General features: G+C 46.3%; 1 protein-coding gene across 2 annotated transcripts in view; it reads right to left on the bottom strand.

Annotated features, from left to right (window-relative positions):
* Positions 1–14,509, bottom strand: part of PDE9A (phosphodiesterase 9A) — a 29,323-nt gene extending 14,814 nt beyond the window's left edge. The window contains exons 1-5 of one of the 2 annotated variants that reach the window (XM_064468481.1): positions 14,420–14,509; positions 12,706–12,760; positions 7,047–7,131; positions 2,903–2,984; positions 450–524 (exon numbers count right to left, since the gene is read on the bottom strand). In XM_064468481.1, coding sequence (XP_064324551.1) covers positions 450–524; positions 2,903–2,984; positions 7,047–7,078 — 189 coding nt within the window. In that variant the 5' untranslated portion in view covers positions 7,079–7,131; positions 12,706–12,760; positions 14,420–14,509. Of the gene's footprint in view, positions 1–449; positions 525–2,902; positions 2,985–7,046; positions 7,132–11,804; positions 11,866–12,705; positions 12,761–14,419 lie in introns of those variants that run through there. The other variant, XM_009509622.2, reaches the window with a different exon arrangement.
* Positions 14,510–18,699: the final 4,190 nt, after the last annotated feature.

Genomic DNA, 18,699 nt, shown 5'->3' with positions numbered 1-18,699 from the left:
AACCTTTTCAGAATACAGTACAGGAAAAACCCTTGCCTAAAAGGCTATGAATCAATGCATGCACCTCTGCCTGGCTTCACACAGCAGCACACATCTTCATTGATTTGAGCAGAGTTCTTGATGATGTGCTTAAGCATACACTTTTCTAGGGATCGATTTGTTTGGATAAAATGACACAGGAGAACTCGTGGCAGTAATGATAGTGCACTGGTTGTTGTGGGACATTACTAGGAAGAGATTAAAGAAAAAGTAAAGAGGGATCAGGTAATGATAATCAGCATAATCTACCTGGCATCTGTAGGGAAAAGGTACCGTATTCTGGTATGATATGAAAATAGAGAGATTAAGGGGCAGAAAAGGGGAAAAAGCCTGCAGTCCGTCTCAAAGGGCTTTTCTGGCCTCATTGCTGCTCAGAAAGAGTGCTAACCCAGCTAACATGGCATCCTTACCTCATTGGGCTCCCACAGCCAGACGTCAAAGGTTGGTTTCCGAAGGGCTTCTATGGTCTCCTGGGACAGCATGTACTACAGACAAAAAGGCAGTTGGTGTAAGTGAGGGTCCCCTGCCACGGCATGGGACCTGCTGTTAGCATGTCCCTGGGACTCCTGGGGTCCCATTCACATGGGGTTAGCCGTATTTCCCAACAATAGAGCAACTGATCTCTCCAGCTGCCTGCCCAGCTCTTCTTTCCCTCCCCACTGGCTGCTCAAGGTCACGCCAGGATGCCCGCACCTGGCAGGCACAAGCTCCCTGGCAGCTCACTGCCTACCACGGCACCAGACGGCAGGCCGCTCATCAGTGGAGATCAATACAGAGCAGGGAGGTGGAGGGTCTGGGAGAAAAGGGAGGAGAGCGGAGGTGTTAAGGACTGGGTTGCAGGTAGATCCAGCAAGGAGATGTAAGGGGCGCAGGGCACAGATCCATCCCTGGCTGTACTGGTTCTGCTGCCTGCAGAGCATCAGCAATGTTCAGTGCAGCCAGTCGTGGCTGGATGGTGTGAAGTGTCTATGCTTATCGTGTTAAATGAGCTGGTGGGTATGATATATTTACTTCCAGATGATTTATGCTCTCATTTTGAGTATTTTTTCAAGAACGCTCACATTTTCAAATTGGTTGTCAGCCTGCAAGATTCAAGTGATTTTTTATCGTTACGCTTAGAGGTTTAAAACAAAATCAAGCTCATTGGCCAGTTATGATTTGTATACAACATGAAATAAAAAGAAATGTGGAGGATTAAAAGACTAGGGGAAATCTGGACTCTACTGAATCATATTTTTGAGACTCTGTTGATCAGAGTCTTTCTGGGACACAAAAACCTTGTAGCTCTAATTGGCTCATTTACCATTGCTGTCTCTAATTAGTTTGGGCTTACTGTACTGAGCAGGTGAATGAAATTTTCTGAGCCGTCAAATTGTTGATAATTAACCCAAAGAACAATAACACTGAAGATTAATTTTCCTTCTTGAGAAGGCAATGATTTTTGCATTTGCCTATAAAATGTACATTTAATATGACATTCTGCAAGAAATCTGTGAATTAGCAGTGCAGATCTGTTATTTGATAACAGTGTTGTAATGACATCTTCTTTCAGTGTACCCATCGCTTCCTACCCTCACTGACATTGGACAGATACAGCATTTGACAACAGATAACAAATTTTGCAAACCTGTCAAACAAAACCCAAACTTCTGAAACCAAAACTCCTATAAGCTTTGCTCTAGGGAAAATGCAGACTACCAGTTTACTCTGCAGGCAGACAGTACAACTCTTCGTTGCACTTCCTGTTAATTCAAGATCCTAATATCATAACAGTAGATCAAAGGTTGATCTGACATATATACTTATCAAGAGAAAAATAATTTTTAGAACTGATAAGTTTTGCAAAAACATGTATTAGTGTCAGGAGCACAAGCCTCTCGGGCAAAAGTTAATTAAAAGAAATGTAAGTGTCATGATGTCTGCTTCAGAAACCTAGAGGTCACTTTTGCTAGGCAGAGCAGAATAAACAGCAGAACTTATAGTTTGTTGCTCTGCAAGGCCCTGAAGACAAATATGCCAGGATGCATGTCTATATCACACACCTGTGGTACACTGGACCTTGTGAACTTGAGAGAGGCACAGCCAGCTTTGATGTGTGCAGGCAAATGCCCACTGCTAAATTACGATTTGCATGTGTATGAGCTGGTGTTTTGTCAAGGTGTGAGCCAGGCACTGAGCAGACATAATTTAACTAGATTTTTGGCAAATTAATTTGTGTAATTCCCTTGAGGAAATACTGGGACAAAGTGCTGGGACCAAAGATCCTCTATGCTTCATGGTTTCAGTCTCATTCATCACTACGGATTTGTACTTGTACTTGCCCAGTAGACATTTTTCTTCAAGCATTACTGTTTTCCCTAGCAAATACACTAACTTATTTTCACAGGGACAATGAATCATTCTGGAGAGAATCCAATGTCGCATTTTCTCTCTGTTTTCCTAGATGAAACATCTCCATAAATTACTTTTTAAATTAAAAAATAATCCATTAGGAGGAAAAAGGCAGCAGCACTATTTTCAGTTAGAGACAACAATATAGGTTATTTTTGATTTTTTGCTATGAGCATGGAGAATAAACAAAGATAATTAGACAAAAGAGTGTTAAATGTTGACGAATGCAAAATGTTCATTAACATTTCAAACACTAATGAACTTTCAAGTATTAAAGACTACTGAGGATCCAGCTTTAAGCCACCACAGGCAATCACAGCTTTTTCCATCAGCTTCCAGGGATTTTGGATCAGGCCCTGGGTTTAGAATAACTAGAAGGTAGATGGCTAGGGAATCATGCTTTGTAAACCAGCGCTTGTCAGCATAGCAAGTGCATGATAGGATTCTGGGAAGTGTGAGCATTGCATGGTACCTTTGGGTAGGATGGTACATCCCGCCGGGGAGTTAGCCTCTTGTTTTCATCCAAAAAGCTGTACTTGCAGGGACAGTTAGTCCTGAAATGAAATATTCAGTGCTTAAATTTGTGGGAACAAAGCTGCGGTGCCTCGAAAAATGCCAGTACTCTGGTCTCTCAGTAGGCATCACTCGGAGAATTACCCCACTCCCCAACATCTCCCTTTCTAATGTGGTGCTGCTCAAATGTTTTAAAAGCGCAATCCTCTTCAGGATTTTCTCCCTTTGTGCAACACCACTGTCACCCATTCGCCATCTATCTGAATTCAAGTGAAGAGTGTCTGTCTTCAGACAAGTATCCATGGATACCCAATCACTTCCATTTAAACCAAGTAACTTTCCTTTCAACAGGCAGCTTGCTGTTTGTGGCAGGTGTACTTCTCCTAGGACAGCAGAGCCCTGCCGGGGGCCATGCCGAGTATGGACACAGGCATGCCTGTGCTTATTTACTGGTGTAGGCACCTGCTGAGCCCACGGCTTATTGCAGCCCAGCTCCAGGCCTCAGTAAAAGCTTGGGTAAGACCATCCATTTTGATGGCATGACCATCTTGCCTGCTGCCCTTCAGGCTGGACAACAGCAGTGAGGCACAGGCTCGGCAGACACAGTCTGCTTGGCTCCCCGGTCCTGGAGGAATTGCTGCCAGCAATTTCAGGTAATTAACGCTTTCCTGGTTATTAAGACCAGCACCCACTGCCAGTTATCTACTCTTTCTTCCTCTGCATGTGGAAGAGCCAAGCTAATGCTACCCCATCTGAGCAAGGGGACCGTGATGGCAGGAGGTGCACACCAGCCTCACAGCCTTTGCAGAACATCAAGGTTGCTGCATTGCAGTGCAACAGCAGTTTCTTGCCTTACAGCCACAGGGGGCACAATAAAGCTAAGAGCAATGTGGTATCACCCATGGCAATTGCGATACATTAATTCAATATGTGTTTCCCAGGTAGCTGGTCACAAGGACTCTCACGTGATGTTGATCTGCTTGCATTTTGCATTTATCCCTGCAGTCCTAACGTTTAGATTATCTTATCTCATTTTTAAAGCCTACTGCCAAATGAAGTGAAAAGAAACCACCCAAAGAAGCCAACCAAAATATTCCATTAACTTCATTTGTCCCTTTTAAAATAATTTCACACATTGTGTATTGTGCCTCTTTTTAGTGTTTCTCTTCTCTGTCGGGAATTGGTTTGGGTCTCTTTTCTCCTCTTAACATCGATGTCTGCTATCATTTCTGATGGTGGTGTCCTGTGACAACAAATCCTGCAGAAGTTATGTCATCTTACAGTTCAAGGCAGTCAGCTGGCTTCAGCCAGCTGCCTTTTCCTGCCCTGTTTAAGGAGATTCTCGGTGAAAAGCTGTCTTAATCGTTTCTAAAGCTGTCTCCTCAAAACGCCACTGTGAGGGGTGTTAGTAGGATAAAAATAGTGACTTTGGGGCATTCCTTGCCCTAATTGGAACTGGCTGCCAGGGTTAGCTGAGGGCCAGCCAACTATCTATAATTGCCAGCTGTAGTAAGACATCAAAGCCTTCATCCTACCATACTGTGGCGCACACCAGAGCCAGGATGCATCAGACCTTTACAAATGTAAAACTGTCTGGAAATGGTCATGATTTTAAATGACACTGTAATGTTATTAGCATCTGCCAGCGGTGAGTCCAAAAAGCAGACTAGCAAAAAAAGCAATCTGAGGGGATGCAAGTGGGGCTGCTTTGCTCTTCTGAAGAGGAGAGATGCACAATTCACTGTGCATGATTACTTTTATAAACTTAGCTGTTTATCCTTACTCTGTCGTTTGGTAATGTAACAGCAAATGTAAGAACATAGAAGCATACAAGAATACAGCTGTGTGCGCTGTGATATTATTGAAGGAATATACGCACTCACACATACTTATATACATTAATTAAATTTATATGTGATCTCTAATTGCAACTGTAATGCATTATCAAGCAAAAGTCATTGCTCAAGGGATGAAAAATCTGAATAGGAGCAAAACCATTTGTATTTGCCCTGGGTTGCCTCTGTCCTCCACACAGCATGCACGTACCTCCCACCAATGGGACAGAGCTTGCCCAGCCGCTCTGGGGTGAGGCACCCCTAGGCTGGGGTCACCACATGCCATGGGTCCTGTGGAGCTGTGGTCACTCGGGAACAGGCACCACAGCTCATTCCTCAGCAGCTCCCAAAGGGGTCCCTTTTAATGGCCAGCCACCAAGGAGGACCCTCTCCTCACTCTTATAGCAAAAAGAGGCGACTTGAAGCTACCCTGCTTATACACTGAACCTGGCCACATCTAGCTGCTGCTTTGGGACCCAAGCCCTTAGAGTACAGATAACCATGGGCAGTATTTTGTGCAAGGAGGAAGAGATTCTGTGCAGCCAGGAGGAGGAAGACCCAGCTCAAGGCAACCAAGAGGAGCTGTGACAGGTAGCTGCCACATCGATATAGCACAAAGTGATGCTGAGCAGAGTGAGTTAGGCTCCTGCTTCAACTAAAGCTGCTGTGCAATGCAAGTTCAGAGCAAGCGAGCTTGGGTGTCTGTTCCCAGCACTACCTGCTGCTGAGCACCACAGCCATTTTTACCACCGCCTTCCAGCGCCACACTCCATGCTGGTCTCTGGCTTTTAGCTGCTGTCATATCCCACTAGAAGCCCTTGGCAAAGACTACGCCTCAGCTAGAGCTGGCTGCACTGGGCAGATGCAGCACTCCCCATTCCTGTTTTTCTTGTTAACAGATTGCTGTTTATACTCAAAAATATAGATTGTAAGGTGACAAGGTCTGGGACAGGAATGAGTCATGGCTGCTGCTGGGACAGTCTCGTACTTCCCGATGTGTGTGGTGTCAACGGGGTGACTGTGAAGTTGCTATAACTTCTTTTTTTTTTTGTTTTAATTCCCTATCTGCCTGTGCGTCACTATGCTTGTAAATGCAGCTCTCCCAGCTTCCCACAACAGTCAAGGAAAGTAAAGACAGGTGCACACGTTATTGACATCACGCCTGTCACAAATCAGCATACGTGTTTTTGCATTTACTGCTGATTTGAGCTCTGATTTTTCTAATGAGAATTCCTCACACACCTGAAGAAGAAATGATACAAGCCCCACGGCAAACTGCAATCCATCCTGCTGGTGTAAATGTGGAGCAGATCTGAAGTTAATAATATTACTCTGCATTTATGCCAGTATGACAGCTGAATTTGGCCTTAGACTTAACAGGAATTTATTAATACTGTGCCTCCTGACATATCTGGATAAAAAATTTTATAAAAGCAAGTGATTATAAAGCATAATTCTTTTGGCTAATCTCCCATTGCCCTCAGTAGGAAAGAACTTTGATTAGAGGTCAGAGAATTTGACCCCAAATGAAGAAAAAGAGACTGTCAAGATAGCATAGTTACATTTTCTGAGAAACATCCCTTTCACCCACACTTTGAGCAATGCAGTATATCCCTCTTCAGCAACCTTCCCAGAAGTATTCATAATCTCACAGTGATGAGTTGTTCATCCTAATGGGGTATTTCAGTGACACAGGGGCAGACTTTCCAGCTGAGACCATGTACCGTACAAAATGCAATTTTTTCTGCTGTTGTTTTGATTACAGTGAAGCCAAGCTTCACAATCACAGTGAGCCCTTGAATTACAATGTAGATTCCCAATTTCTTGTTGAAATTGAAATGGATGTTTTATAATAGCATGAGATCATAATTAGAAGAGCTGCTACATATTTATTTGATATTTTCCCAGAATATATTGGAGCTGATTCGAGCCTTAGCTGGTTCCCAACCAAGCACACCACACTTTGAAGAACTTCTTTTCCCTTTCCCTCTCTCCTAGTAAATCTGGATGAAGAATTCCCATTCTGTATGGTGAAAAATAACTCTCTGTTGCAAGATCTTTTTCTCTATTCTCGTGGCCCAAGCTATTTTAAGAGATGAATGGCTATACATCTTCAAATGTTAAATTAAAGCCACTGTCCTTAACCATTAGTGGTTTCCTTGTTCCTGTACTTCTAAGCCCAGAAGGTAACTCAATTCTTTGGAAACATTGCATTAGGGTTTGAAACCAGATGCTTATTTCTTTGGTTAGGTCCAAAGCAGAACTTACCTGCTGCTTCTTGCTGCCATTTCCTCCCTCATCTTTTTAATGTCGCTCTTGCATTTCTCAATCTCCACTACTTTCAGGCCTTCCACTGTCAACAAAGGAAAACAACAGGGGTGTTACCATGGCGAAAGTCAAAGGATCTTGTTTCCCAATTGTGCAAAATTTCAAAGGGCTTTAACAGTGCGGTTATCCAGTGAGCCAGCAAGTGCTTACAGTCTGCCCCAGTTCTCACATATGCAGGTGCTGCCAAAGCGATATATCTTGAAAACCCAAAGGAATTCTCTGCTGCCAATTTTAGATAATAGCTACAGTATTTTAATTCACAGAATGGCTATAATGGCTCAGCTTTTCCATGATTGTTAGCAGCAGTCAGCTGTTCTGGTGCCTTCACTTTGCTGCTGTAGAACACGAATCAAAGGAAATCCTGAGCAAAAAAACCCTTCTCTTGTTGGGATGATAAGAGCAGCTAGGCAAACACGTCCCAGTAGGATTATAATTCCCATTAGGATAAAAGGTTTTAATTCGGAAGTTCATGCAGAGCATTAAGGAGCTCTGAGAGGCATTGCTAGATACAGAGAAACCAAAGTGAGAAAGCAGGACAGAGATAAAAATGTTGAAAAGTTTTGCTCTGATGATTGATTTAAATTTTTTTTAGGTATTGAAGATCTGTCACTTTTTGCCAATCAGTTTTGTAATCAAAGGTTATTTCTGAATGTGGCACAAAAAAAAAAATATCCTATATTCCTCTTCTGTATGTCATTTGGAGAGCCACAAGGCAAAAAGTTTGATTGCCCGTTTATGCAACGATGCACTTCATTCCATGTAGCTGTGAGAACCTAACACAGTGCACGTAGGAGAGTATTCTCCCTTTTCTTTTCCTCTTGTTGAACTATCAGCATGCTAAAGGACATAATGCAGCACCATTTATTAAGTACATGTCATTCATATGCAATCATTTCACAGCTCATTTGTTCACTGAACTCATTGTTTGCATGGACAAGCTGTGGTTCAGGAAACTCAAGGGAATTTGCAAGCATACAATCAGTATTCAGTCACTTTCTTAGAAAATAATAGTCAAAATTACACTTATCTGGAGGGTAGCCTGTAACTGATAAAAAACTGCCTTAGAAGGGCACACCTCTATGGATTAGCAGAGACCTCAGTTTTGTTTTCTTTATGCTAGTAACAACAAAGGTTGCTGTTGGAGCTAGCAAAGGGGAAAACCAGAGAGGTGTATGAACCGAGTCCAAAATGCCACATATTAGGAGAGGAAAGGGAAAGGGTTTTGATTTATGCTTGATTCCAGGGTTACCCTCCACTTAAAAATCCCATTTCCAGATTGATGCAGTTTTGTTTAGTGTTGTCACAAGCAATTTCTTTGGGAGATCACAATGTGATGATACAGGCAAGATGCTGTCCTGCTTATTCAATATCTTCGTTCTGGATATCTGGCTGCACTTTTTTGGGTAGTCGGTTCAACTGCCAGTGACCAGCTGCAGCTGACCTGCAGGCCCTGCGCTGCTGTGTACCACCTTGGTGCATGCATCCGGGAGAAGTTTGTGGGTAGCCCATTTGCCAAGCTGTCTAAATGGTAGCCAGCACCTATTTGAAGCAGTAGGAGCAAAGCAGAGTTATCAGACCGACAGGATAGTGGGGCAGGCGACTGCAGAGACAAGAGGAGTTATGGTGCAAAATGGCAGCCCTGAGCATTTTTTCGTATTGCGACTCTTTAGTTTTCTTCCAAACCCTCTCCAGGGGAGCAGAGAATTTACATAATTATTTTCTTAAGGTAGATGTGAGATGCTTACAAATTGTAAAGGTTTTTTTGCCAGCTTCCTTATTCATGTGTGGGCTGCTGTGCGAACACTGGAGCAGAGAAAGTCAAGCCACAGGACAAAGCATTCCCAGTGCTTGTCCCGCGTGGGCGCATTTTGCAAGGGGAAGTCACAAGCCTTAGATGGGATTTAAAAAATCAGTTAAAAGATTTGGCTCCTTGAAAACACATCTCTGTGATGTGGTCTCTAGACAGTAATGGGAAGGACACTGAGACCATTTTATGTGAGGTGCAGATGTAGCGCTGTCATGAGCACTTAGCCCCACACACACATTCCCTCTGGGGAAGAAATCCTAGAGATTACATGTGAAAGTGGTGGAAAAGGGATCTCCGAGGGAGGTAGGAGAAAAGGCAAAACAAAAGCACAGTTCTTTTCACATTTGGCTCACAAATGATAAATGGCCTTGTCATGTGCACTGATTAAGGGCCCGTTATATTATTCTGCAGCAAGAAATACCTTCTGAAAAGACCCTGTGCTGTCTAAAGAAATCCTTGGGCTGAATCCAGCACTGAAACATGGCTCTTAAAGCAACCTCTGGGAGCCCAGCTCTAGTATGGAGGTTGGACACTCCCTTCCCCTCACAGTTTTGCTTTTTAGATGTGAAAGCCTGGGATTATTTCAAAATTATGCAGATTTGGCTCTGTTGCAAATTCTGGAAGTCAAATTTCGAGCAGATGGGTGCACTTGTAGACAGGCAACCCAGGGAGCTCCTTCCCACAGGCTGAGGCTGCTAAAGAAGGGATTGCGAGCGCTCAGGCAGAATGGCAGCAGATTGCTACATCTGCTCCTATTTCCCTCAGCGGTGAGACCCACTTACAGGAAGAAACCTCATCTGGGGACCAGTGAATTCAGTTCACCTGCATGGCTCTGGGTACGCTGCCTTCCCTAAACCAGCAATAAAGTGCTGGGGAGTGCAAACGCACAAGACTTCCCCACGGCAGCAGCATGCTAATCTGTTATCTCACTCCACTGCCTCGTACTGCCAGTGCTGAAAGGCAGTGTGTGTGCAGGGTGCAGCTGGGGGTCCCAGGGAGTCATCAGGGAGAGCCAGTGGCTGAAAGCAGCCCCTAGCTGGCTGGGGTAGTTGCTTGTCTGGGCTGCCAAGGGGGTATGAAGACCCACAGGAATGCTTGCCTCATTTGCTCTAGTCCATGGCACTTAGCTCTGAAGACTGGAGTTGGTCATAAGTTTCAGAGAAAATGTGGAGTGACTGAGCTAATTTTTTCTTTTTTTTCTTTTTTTTTTTCTCTTTTTTTTTTTTTCTTTTGGACAAAAGAATAAATCAGTGGAGCTTTGGATAAACTGTAGCCAAGCAGGGGTTGCTACCCTTCCATGCAGAGGTCTGTGCTCGGGATAGGCATGCCACAGGGTAGCCCCCCTCCATGGACATCCCCAGAGGGCTCCTACCACACGGGGAGCCTGCGGCTGGGGTGGCCTCTGGGAGAAGTTCCCCTGCAGCTGCTCTTTGAATAAGGACATTTTTTTCCTCTCCCTGCTGACAAAGGCATCAGTCTCACTGAGCAGCTGCAGGGTCAAGGTAGCTTCTGGTCAGGGGAAATTTCAAGAAAACAGCTTCTTCCATGAACCAGAAATTTTTTTTCCAGCCAGCTCTAGTGAGAAAGATGCAGCATATCTGCAGCTGCGATGCTGGGGAAGACTGCCTGCTCCTGACTTAAATGCTGCGTATCAGCAAGGACGTGGCCTTTGGTGTCAAAATGGTGCTGTGCAACCCCTTCTCTGCCTTTCTGGGGCCTGTGTTCTGCATAATATACTGAAATACAACAGGTCAGATGCTACACGGGGAAAAACAAAACAAAACAGAAAGGGAGCTCTTTGACCAGGTGAACTTGTTTGTTCCACTGTAACCGAATACAGTTGTGTTACTGTTAACACACCGAACAAGCAAGGAAATTGATGCTGCCTAGTAGTCTGCCAGGCAATATGGCCAGCGAGGGGTGAACCCCCATGTTTGCAGCCCAGAAATTACCGCCACGCAAGACAACGAGATGTACCCTCCATCTGTATTTCAGCACACGCTGTGCCGCCTGGTTGTGGACGCTTTGGTGCTCACGCTGTGTTCGTGCTGCACACGTAGCATGCACACGTGCTGCGGGGAGAGGCCTCGCCCCGCTTCGGGCCCTTTCCCAACAGAGGGAGGTGTGCGACATGACACTTAGAAGAAATAAGGTCTCGGTGCTGGTGCTGGGTCTCAGCCAGCAGTGAGGACCGACCCAACGGCTTAATACCCAGTAAATGCATTTCTGAAAGAGGAAAAACTTTCTGCAAGACAATGAGTTTGACCTGTGCAAATATCCGACTTAAAGTAGAAGGAAGGCAGCTGCAGAACCTTCCTTTAATTAATTACAAAATTCAGCAGCGAGCCCCAGGGCCCAGGTGTGTTGCAGGGTGACATTTTGCAGGGAGTGCCCGTGCGGAGGCATGGGGGTCACTGCTGGGTGCAGGGGGGGTGACGGTGACGGGGGCGACAGGGCTGGGGCACAAGGGGACATGGGAGGGCAGGCCACGGGGAGCTCAAAGCTGGGGGCCAGGGAGGTAGAGACCTTTTGCCACAGGGATGTGGTAGCAGGAGGATATGGCCCCAAGCCCAAAGCTCGGCGGGAGGCTCAATGGCCCCTCAAAGGCCCCTCAAAGGGGGCGTCGTTGGGGTGCTCCAGATGCCTGCAGAGCCAGGCTTCCCTCCCTCGCCTTGCCCCGCCAGTCAGTATCACCACGGGCTCCTGCCTTCCCCGTGCCTCGCCCCGGGCTGGCTGCAGCCTTTCGGGCTCAAGGCTGGCTGAGTTACGAATGACTGGAGAAAGCAGAGGGGCTGTGAGGAGCGGGATGGAGCGGGGGTACAAGGCGGGCAGCGAGGCAGGGGTTTCTGAGGCACCAGTTCCCACTGTGATACAAATAAAGGGACACTCACATTCAACCTTTTTCTCCAGCATTGCCAAGTGATTAGCTACTTCCGTTTTCAGCTCATTGATTTTAAAAACCCTGAAAAGAAAACCCTTATGTATTAATGTTATACATTTTGTGCCGTACCTACCCTAGGTGCAAAGGACTTCTGCTAGAAATATCTACATTTTTCAGCGGACTGATCAGTCCAATGGCAGTTGCCATAAGAAAAAGAAAATTTTCCATGGAAATGGTAAAATTTGGGCAGAAAATACACCCCAGTTTAATTTTCAGAAAAACGAACAACAAATGATCTTGTTATGGTCCTGGGAATGTACTGTGGCTCTGCAACACTTCATCACCCCCTCTCTCTGCAGGGACTTGTTATTGTACCCCCTAGGGAAGCAAAGTTAAATTGATAATGCTTTGCCTAACAGCAACATCTTGGTGTTCGCACACTCTGAAGCCCTCCTCCTTTTGAATTATGCTGCTGATTTGCTGAGCTGTGGTGGGATACATCTGTCTTACTCAAAACAGCTGGAATAAATTAAACAGCTATACAGATATTCAGAAATCCTCTCGGAGGAGACATATTTGGGTGATAAAGGGAAAAATGAAACAAGTCAGGTGATTTGACTCTTCAGCAAAGAAGCATTTCTTTTGCTTCCTAAGAGGGCAGGAGCACATTAAGAACATTTATATTTAGTACTTGATCTCCTTTTTAGATCAAAGATAATCACCAAAATTGCTTTTGGTGTAAGATACTGTCCTGCTGTCAGCAGGAAATAACGAGTGTACCAGGCCTAAATTTGCAGGAAGAGTGGGATTTGAAAGAGATCTTAAATGCTCCTCTGCCTCCTGTGAAAATTTCGCTTCAGGCTGATAAAAGAAATAACATTTTAAATTAATAATGTTGTTCAGCTTCTTACCTCGAGAACTGCTCAGCAATCTGCCCCAATAAATTCTGCAACAATTCTTCTTTCTCTGAAAAAAATAGGAGGGATACATTACAGAAAACAACAGAGGAAAGAAGACACCCTCAACCTCCCTGCAAAGTGGCATCCCCAGGCTTCCAGCTCTGACGATGAGGCATTTAGCCAAAAAGTTGTTTTGGTCCTTTGAACAGTGACAGCATTTGGGAATGACTCCTCATCTCACCTGCCTTCCTCTGCCTGCAGGGTACAGTCAAGGTTTCTCAGAAGTTTTTTTGGGATGTGCTGGCTCTCTGAGAGGTGGCTTGTTTTAAGGCAGTGCTCTCTGGAAAGGAGACCCCTTTCGCATCTCTTGGGTGGGACACCCAGGCTCGCCGTCCGCCTTTGAAAGGTCTGGCTCACAAGGACTGCCTCTACACCATCAGCACACTGTGCCAGAGTGGCCATGAACAATGCAACGGCTTATGAACACAAGAAAACCCAGCCTGCCTTCTAGATTTACACTGGGACATTATTCTGTAGATGAACTTTTTGGTGCAAATTCATAAGGATCGTATTGCTATGCATAAAATTCAAGCAAACGTGAGACGCCAAAGTGACTGTCCTTGCAGAATGAGGTCTGCCCTTCCTGGTTCGGGGGCTGGACACAGCAGGACACAAGTTTCCCAACCCCTTTTCCCTTGAGAACAGAACTTGTACAGAGCTGCCGCGGGGATCCCGTGGGGATCCCTTCGCTGCTTGAGCTGCTGCAGTGGGAGCACTTGCGCCTGTAGCTCCCCGCCTCCCACTGCCAACTCCAGCACTCGGGCACTTCAGCTGGCTCGGGAAAGTCAGCCTGATGAAGCCCCAGCCCTTCCTGAGACCATCCCAGGATTGCTGTCCTTAACACAGAGGAAAACAAACGAGTCCTTAAAACAAGACCCTAGATTTCAAGGGAAAGTACACTTCAGGAAGGATTACGATAGCAAGGTTTTCCCATCTTTCAGGCTGTCCACACTGTATTCACACAGACAGGAGAAGTATAAATCACCTTTGCTGAGCTATGAGCTGCTGGATCGAGATTGCTCCCACTTTCCCCCACCAGCTATTTTAAACTGCACTGTGCTGCAGTCGTTCTCATGCCTGCAACGTGGATGTACTCGTGGTTTCTCCTGCTAAAGGAGTGGAAACATTGCATGCTCTCATATACACGCTGCAGATTACAGAGCACCCATTTATACCCTGTGTAGAAATACCCTGATGGCATTTCTGAAGCTACTTCTTGCACTTGCCTGAGGGAGCATGATGCCTCACGAGTGCAATCACCCAGGCAGAACACATCAGACACAAATACAGCCCAGCATTTACAACGCATTTCTAAATAATAGCTCTTGTACCTGTTGAAAAAATTTGCAGTTCTTCAGGTATTAGAGATGTCAGAAATACTTGTCAAGAGCATTCACTTTGCTGGTCAAACAATTTGGCTCTTACCCCCGTGTCTCTAAATTGGAGCAAGCACTCTGTGCTCTGCAAGTCTCAGATCTAATTCCTTCATTATTTTTTTTTTTTCCCTGCGATCTGACTCCCAGTGGAGTGGCTAGCAGAGCAAATGAAGAGATTAGTTCTATTCACAGAGACCCATTTTTCAGTTTTCTCACAAAACCCGTCTGAAAACCCAAGCACTGAAACAAAGCAAATGCTGCGTCCTATTTAAGACAGGAGGAAAGCTTACCGTATGCAGCACCTGGGATAGTACCCGACTCCAACAGTGAGAATAAGCAGAGAAACCCGTGTCCTCTCACTTCGGTGCAGCTCAGCTCTCTGACAGTGGCTGTAGCATGCCAGAGACTGACAAGTTCCCTATAAACACCGTTCCAGTAAAAAAAAAACAACAATCTTACTTTCACTCCCTGCCCCTGTCAAAACTCACTTGGAGTACTAGGACATTCTCATCCAGGGAACAGTCAGCTGCAATCTGATGTTTATGGATGTAATAAAAGACTTTCAAAATGAAGATGTATGTTTTTATAACCCTAGGGTGCAGTAAAGATATATGACTAAGAGTGGCAGTTTGTCTCATCTTAAAGAGACAAAGATCCATTTCTTTGCCCTGTTCCTTTCTAAGGGGAAGACCTTTGCTAACCCCTGATTCTGAAGAAAATGAAACATCGTGCCTACATCATTTAGTCTCACTCCCCACTCCTTTATAAAACAGGAAGGGTAGGTGTCCTTTCACTCCCTCATTACCCTCTGTCTTCTTTGGTTTTTATACCACTGGGCAGGGCTGAGCCCAGGTGCACAGAGCTACCTTTTCTGTCAGTTGCTTCATTTGTTTTGCTGTGATTCCTTCTGGGAAAAGGAAATCCTACTGCACGTAACATGGGCAGATGTAATCCGCGTGCCTTGCCGAGTGTCGCCAGCTCCTGCCTGCAGTAACCCAAAAGCCAAGAGCAGCCCTCTTCTCAGCTCACCCCCACCCCTGCCAAACAGCACCGTGAATGTGCAACGTTGGCAAATGCAGGTGTTCAGAAAGTCAGATTTTTGCACAATAGGCAGGGTGTTTTAGAGCTGACAAATGAAAATCAGAACACCCCCCTCCAGAAGATGCTGCGGTAGCGTAATGCTGGGCAGGGGACAGACAAGCTCAGGCCTCCCCAGGCTTCCCGTGGCTCATTCCTGCCCTCGCTGTGAGCACAGGGACTTCAGCTCATTGCCTGCTAGCCCCTGCCAAGCTCAGCAGGGACCTTGGCTGGGGCATCACAGAGCAAGGAGCCATTTTGCTCTCCCTCCCAGCAGCCCTGTCTCCAGCAGGTCTGGGCAGAAAGCAGGTGCAGGGAAATATGGCAGCAGCACTTTTTCCTGAGGCTCCTGCCGTGGCCAGATAGGAGGGCTGGCAGCGAGCGTGCACCTTCCCTGCCAGACAGACGGGGACTAGGTACGCACCGGGGCAGCTCAGGTTACGCGTGCACTGACACAGATGGTTTATAACCCACTGGCATGCACCCTCTGCTTCACACCGCCCTGCTTGGAACAGCGACTCTTCCTCTCCTGTCTTACACCCTGGGATCACGGCCGGGGAGACACCTCCATCCTCCTGCACTCCCTGGCTCCCCTCGCCACCCTGCCAGCCTCAACGAGGTACAAGAGGGGAGTGCATGTGGTTGTGGGGGTGGGTTGGTTCCCCCCCATCTTTACTGCTGTGGCCAAGCAAGGCTGCAACAACATGGGTGTCTGCCTTTCCCTGCTAGTGTTAGCCTGGCAAATTCCTGCCACACAGTCTCTTTCTCACTTGTGCCTCTACCTCTGCCTCGGGCTCCCGTCTGTATTTCCCTTTCTGAAGTTCTTTTTTTTTGTGTCTGGGCAGTCAGAGGGATTTAATAAACAAACAGCCAGGTGGACAAAAGCTTCAGGAAGGGCTGTGCTTCAAGTCCGAGCCCACGACTGTGAATCACGACGTATTGAGCACCAAAATCACTTGACAGCTCAGGTTAATTTGGGCTACTGCATGCAAGTCCCTGCTTACGTGAGTAATCCTGAAGCAGTTGAGCAGTTGCCCCCATCTCGATGCATGCATCCATGAGGGATGCATGTAAGGAGTGGCAGGTAGGAGGGTTTTCTCCTCTCGCAGTCTCTGCCTTTTCCCTCTTGCCTGAGCTGCAAGTGTGAATATACCTCCAAAAGGAGAAGAGAGAGATCCCAGAATAATAAGATTTAGACACTATGACAAGTTTCTGTCACTTTACCAATAGCAAACTGCACAAGATCTTGCGTATTTAATCATTCAAGGGAAAAAAGCAGTCTCCAGAGACCTCTGGTGCACATGTACCTGTCGTTGGTGGGCTCAGCAGTGGGCAAGGTGGGGCTAGCACAGATTCAGATGTGAGCCTTCATTCAGGCAGCTACACAGGTCTCGGTCAAGATATGTCTCCCACTGCAAGCCAATATCCCTGGGGAGACACTGAGGGTTTTCCTCTGTGCAAGTGCTAGATAGCTTGTTAGATGAAAAGGCAAAAAACGGAACGGCAAGTGAAGTAGGAGGCAAAGATGCTGCCTACAGCCTCAACCTGGGCAAGTGGCTCTGACGCTGGCAGGGTTCCCTGGCGCTGAGGCTGCTGAGCAAGGAATGGCAGGTGGCGAGCTCTCCCCACGTGCTGGCCTCCATCCCAATTGGGCACTGCTCTCTTTGGGTTTCCTCACCTGTTTCCCCAGGGATGAAGGGATGCCTGTGTTGAAGGACCCACCAGAACAAGATGGAGACAGAGGTGCAGAGAGAGCTAGGGGTGAGTTCGGCACACGTCATGCTCTTTCAAGTCACATCCCTGGTGAAATATTTAAGGGATTATTCAGCCACCTGTGGGCATTGCTGCCCTAACTTTGGAGCAGTAGGAAAGCCCCTGCACATGTTTCCCCCCAGTTTAGGACCACGGTGGATGAGGCTTTCTTGACCTCCACAATAGTTCCTTTCTCTGTACTACCAGAAATGTAACACACTTCAATTTTATTTCTCAAGAGAGTGCTGCTGGTAGGATTTGTTCATTTAATTGGCATCCCCAGCAATATTGCAGAGTGCCCAAACCCTTCTAATTACAGCCACAACATAGCCATCGGTTTGTGAGTTTTGAGCCTGTTCCACTGTAAGGATGCGGACCAGAGCCTTTCTGCTGTTGGGAGAAAGAAGATGCCTGTTGAATGGGCTTGGGAGTTTAAGCACCCCAGAGAGAAGGAAGGGTTTGGCACTGGGGGTTTGGTGCTCTGCTTTGATAGCCATGTGCCTTCTGGCCCGGGGCCGCAGGAGGAGGGACAGAACATGATGCAACGGCCCCACAGGCTCAGAGCCGGCCAGCTGGGCCCCCGCTTTTGCCTTGCAGACAGCTGACCCTGCAGTGATACAGCAATTGCCACTGCATCCAATGGACGCTCACTGGAATAATAATTTTTTTAATTCCAACCCTCTCCCATGACTACAGCCAGGAAATGAAGAACGGTTTCTTAGCAGGACTCTGGTGGATATCTCCTCTGCTGGATAAAAGCCACTGCTTATATTTTCCTCCCAAAGGATCGTATTTTCCAGTCCCACCTTTTATAGTCTTTGTTCTGCTGAAGCGTGCGTCACTCTTTTCCAGCTGCCTGGGATACTGCTGAAAAGAGGTGCGTTACCTCCCACTGCTGTGAAAATTGGGGTGACCCGTTTTTTGACATGTATTTGGACGAGTTGCTTTGGGAAGCAGAATCACGCAGGCAGAGTTGTTTAAGAAGTGAAGACTAGAGCAGAGCTGGTTTTTTTTTCCTTTAATGAAGAGGAACAATTTCCCACTCTGTTTATTCTTCCTACTCTCAGCAAAATGTCAGGAATGCTTAAGATTAATGACAACCCATGTGAAAGAGAAACAGATACCAAGGAACATTAGCTCCACCACACTCAGTTCAACTTTCCTCCTCTTTCCATAGCAGACTGTTTTATGCTTTGGCAACCTACTGCCAGAATTTTTCTTACCCTTTTCCAGCCCTGCTGGATTTGTTCACTGGTCTTTCTCCATCTTGGGACAAATGGCTATTGGTTACCCATGCCAGCTGGTACACAGAGACACACACCCCAGTTAGGACCCGACTTTTTCTGATCTCTTAATGCAAATAGTGCACTCCTGGACTGGAAGAGGGATGTTCTTCCAGCAGAGTTTGTTACAATAAGAGGACAGCTTCTTTACCCTTAGCAGTCCCATGCATCCCTCGACTTTGACTACCTCCTTCTGGCAACATTGGCAATCAAATCACTGACATGGGATCTGTTTATGGCTTGCAACAAATCTTACTGTGATAAAATTCTTCCCTGTTTCCTAGCTTCTTTGTTCTTTTTGCTCTCTGTTCATCTTTACTCTCTGCATGCACAAGCTCCCCACTGTTGCTTCTCCATGCCCCCCTGCACATCCTCCAACACTGTCTTGCTGTGCCCTTTTCCTACAGATGTTTCTGCCACAGAGGACGTGGGTACCTCAGAGAGTGGCTTTGGTTCCT

Source organism: Phalacrocorax carbo, chromosome 1 (genome assembly GCF_963921805.1).
Source record: "Phalacrocorax carbo chromosome 1, bPhaCar2.1, whole genome shotgun sequence".
In the NCBI taxonomy this organism is placed as follows: domain Eukaryota; kingdom Metazoa; phylum Chordata; class Aves; order Suliformes; family Phalacrocoracidae; genus Phalacrocorax; species Phalacrocorax carbo.
This window is presented reverse-complemented; position numbering and strand designations above follow the sequence as displayed.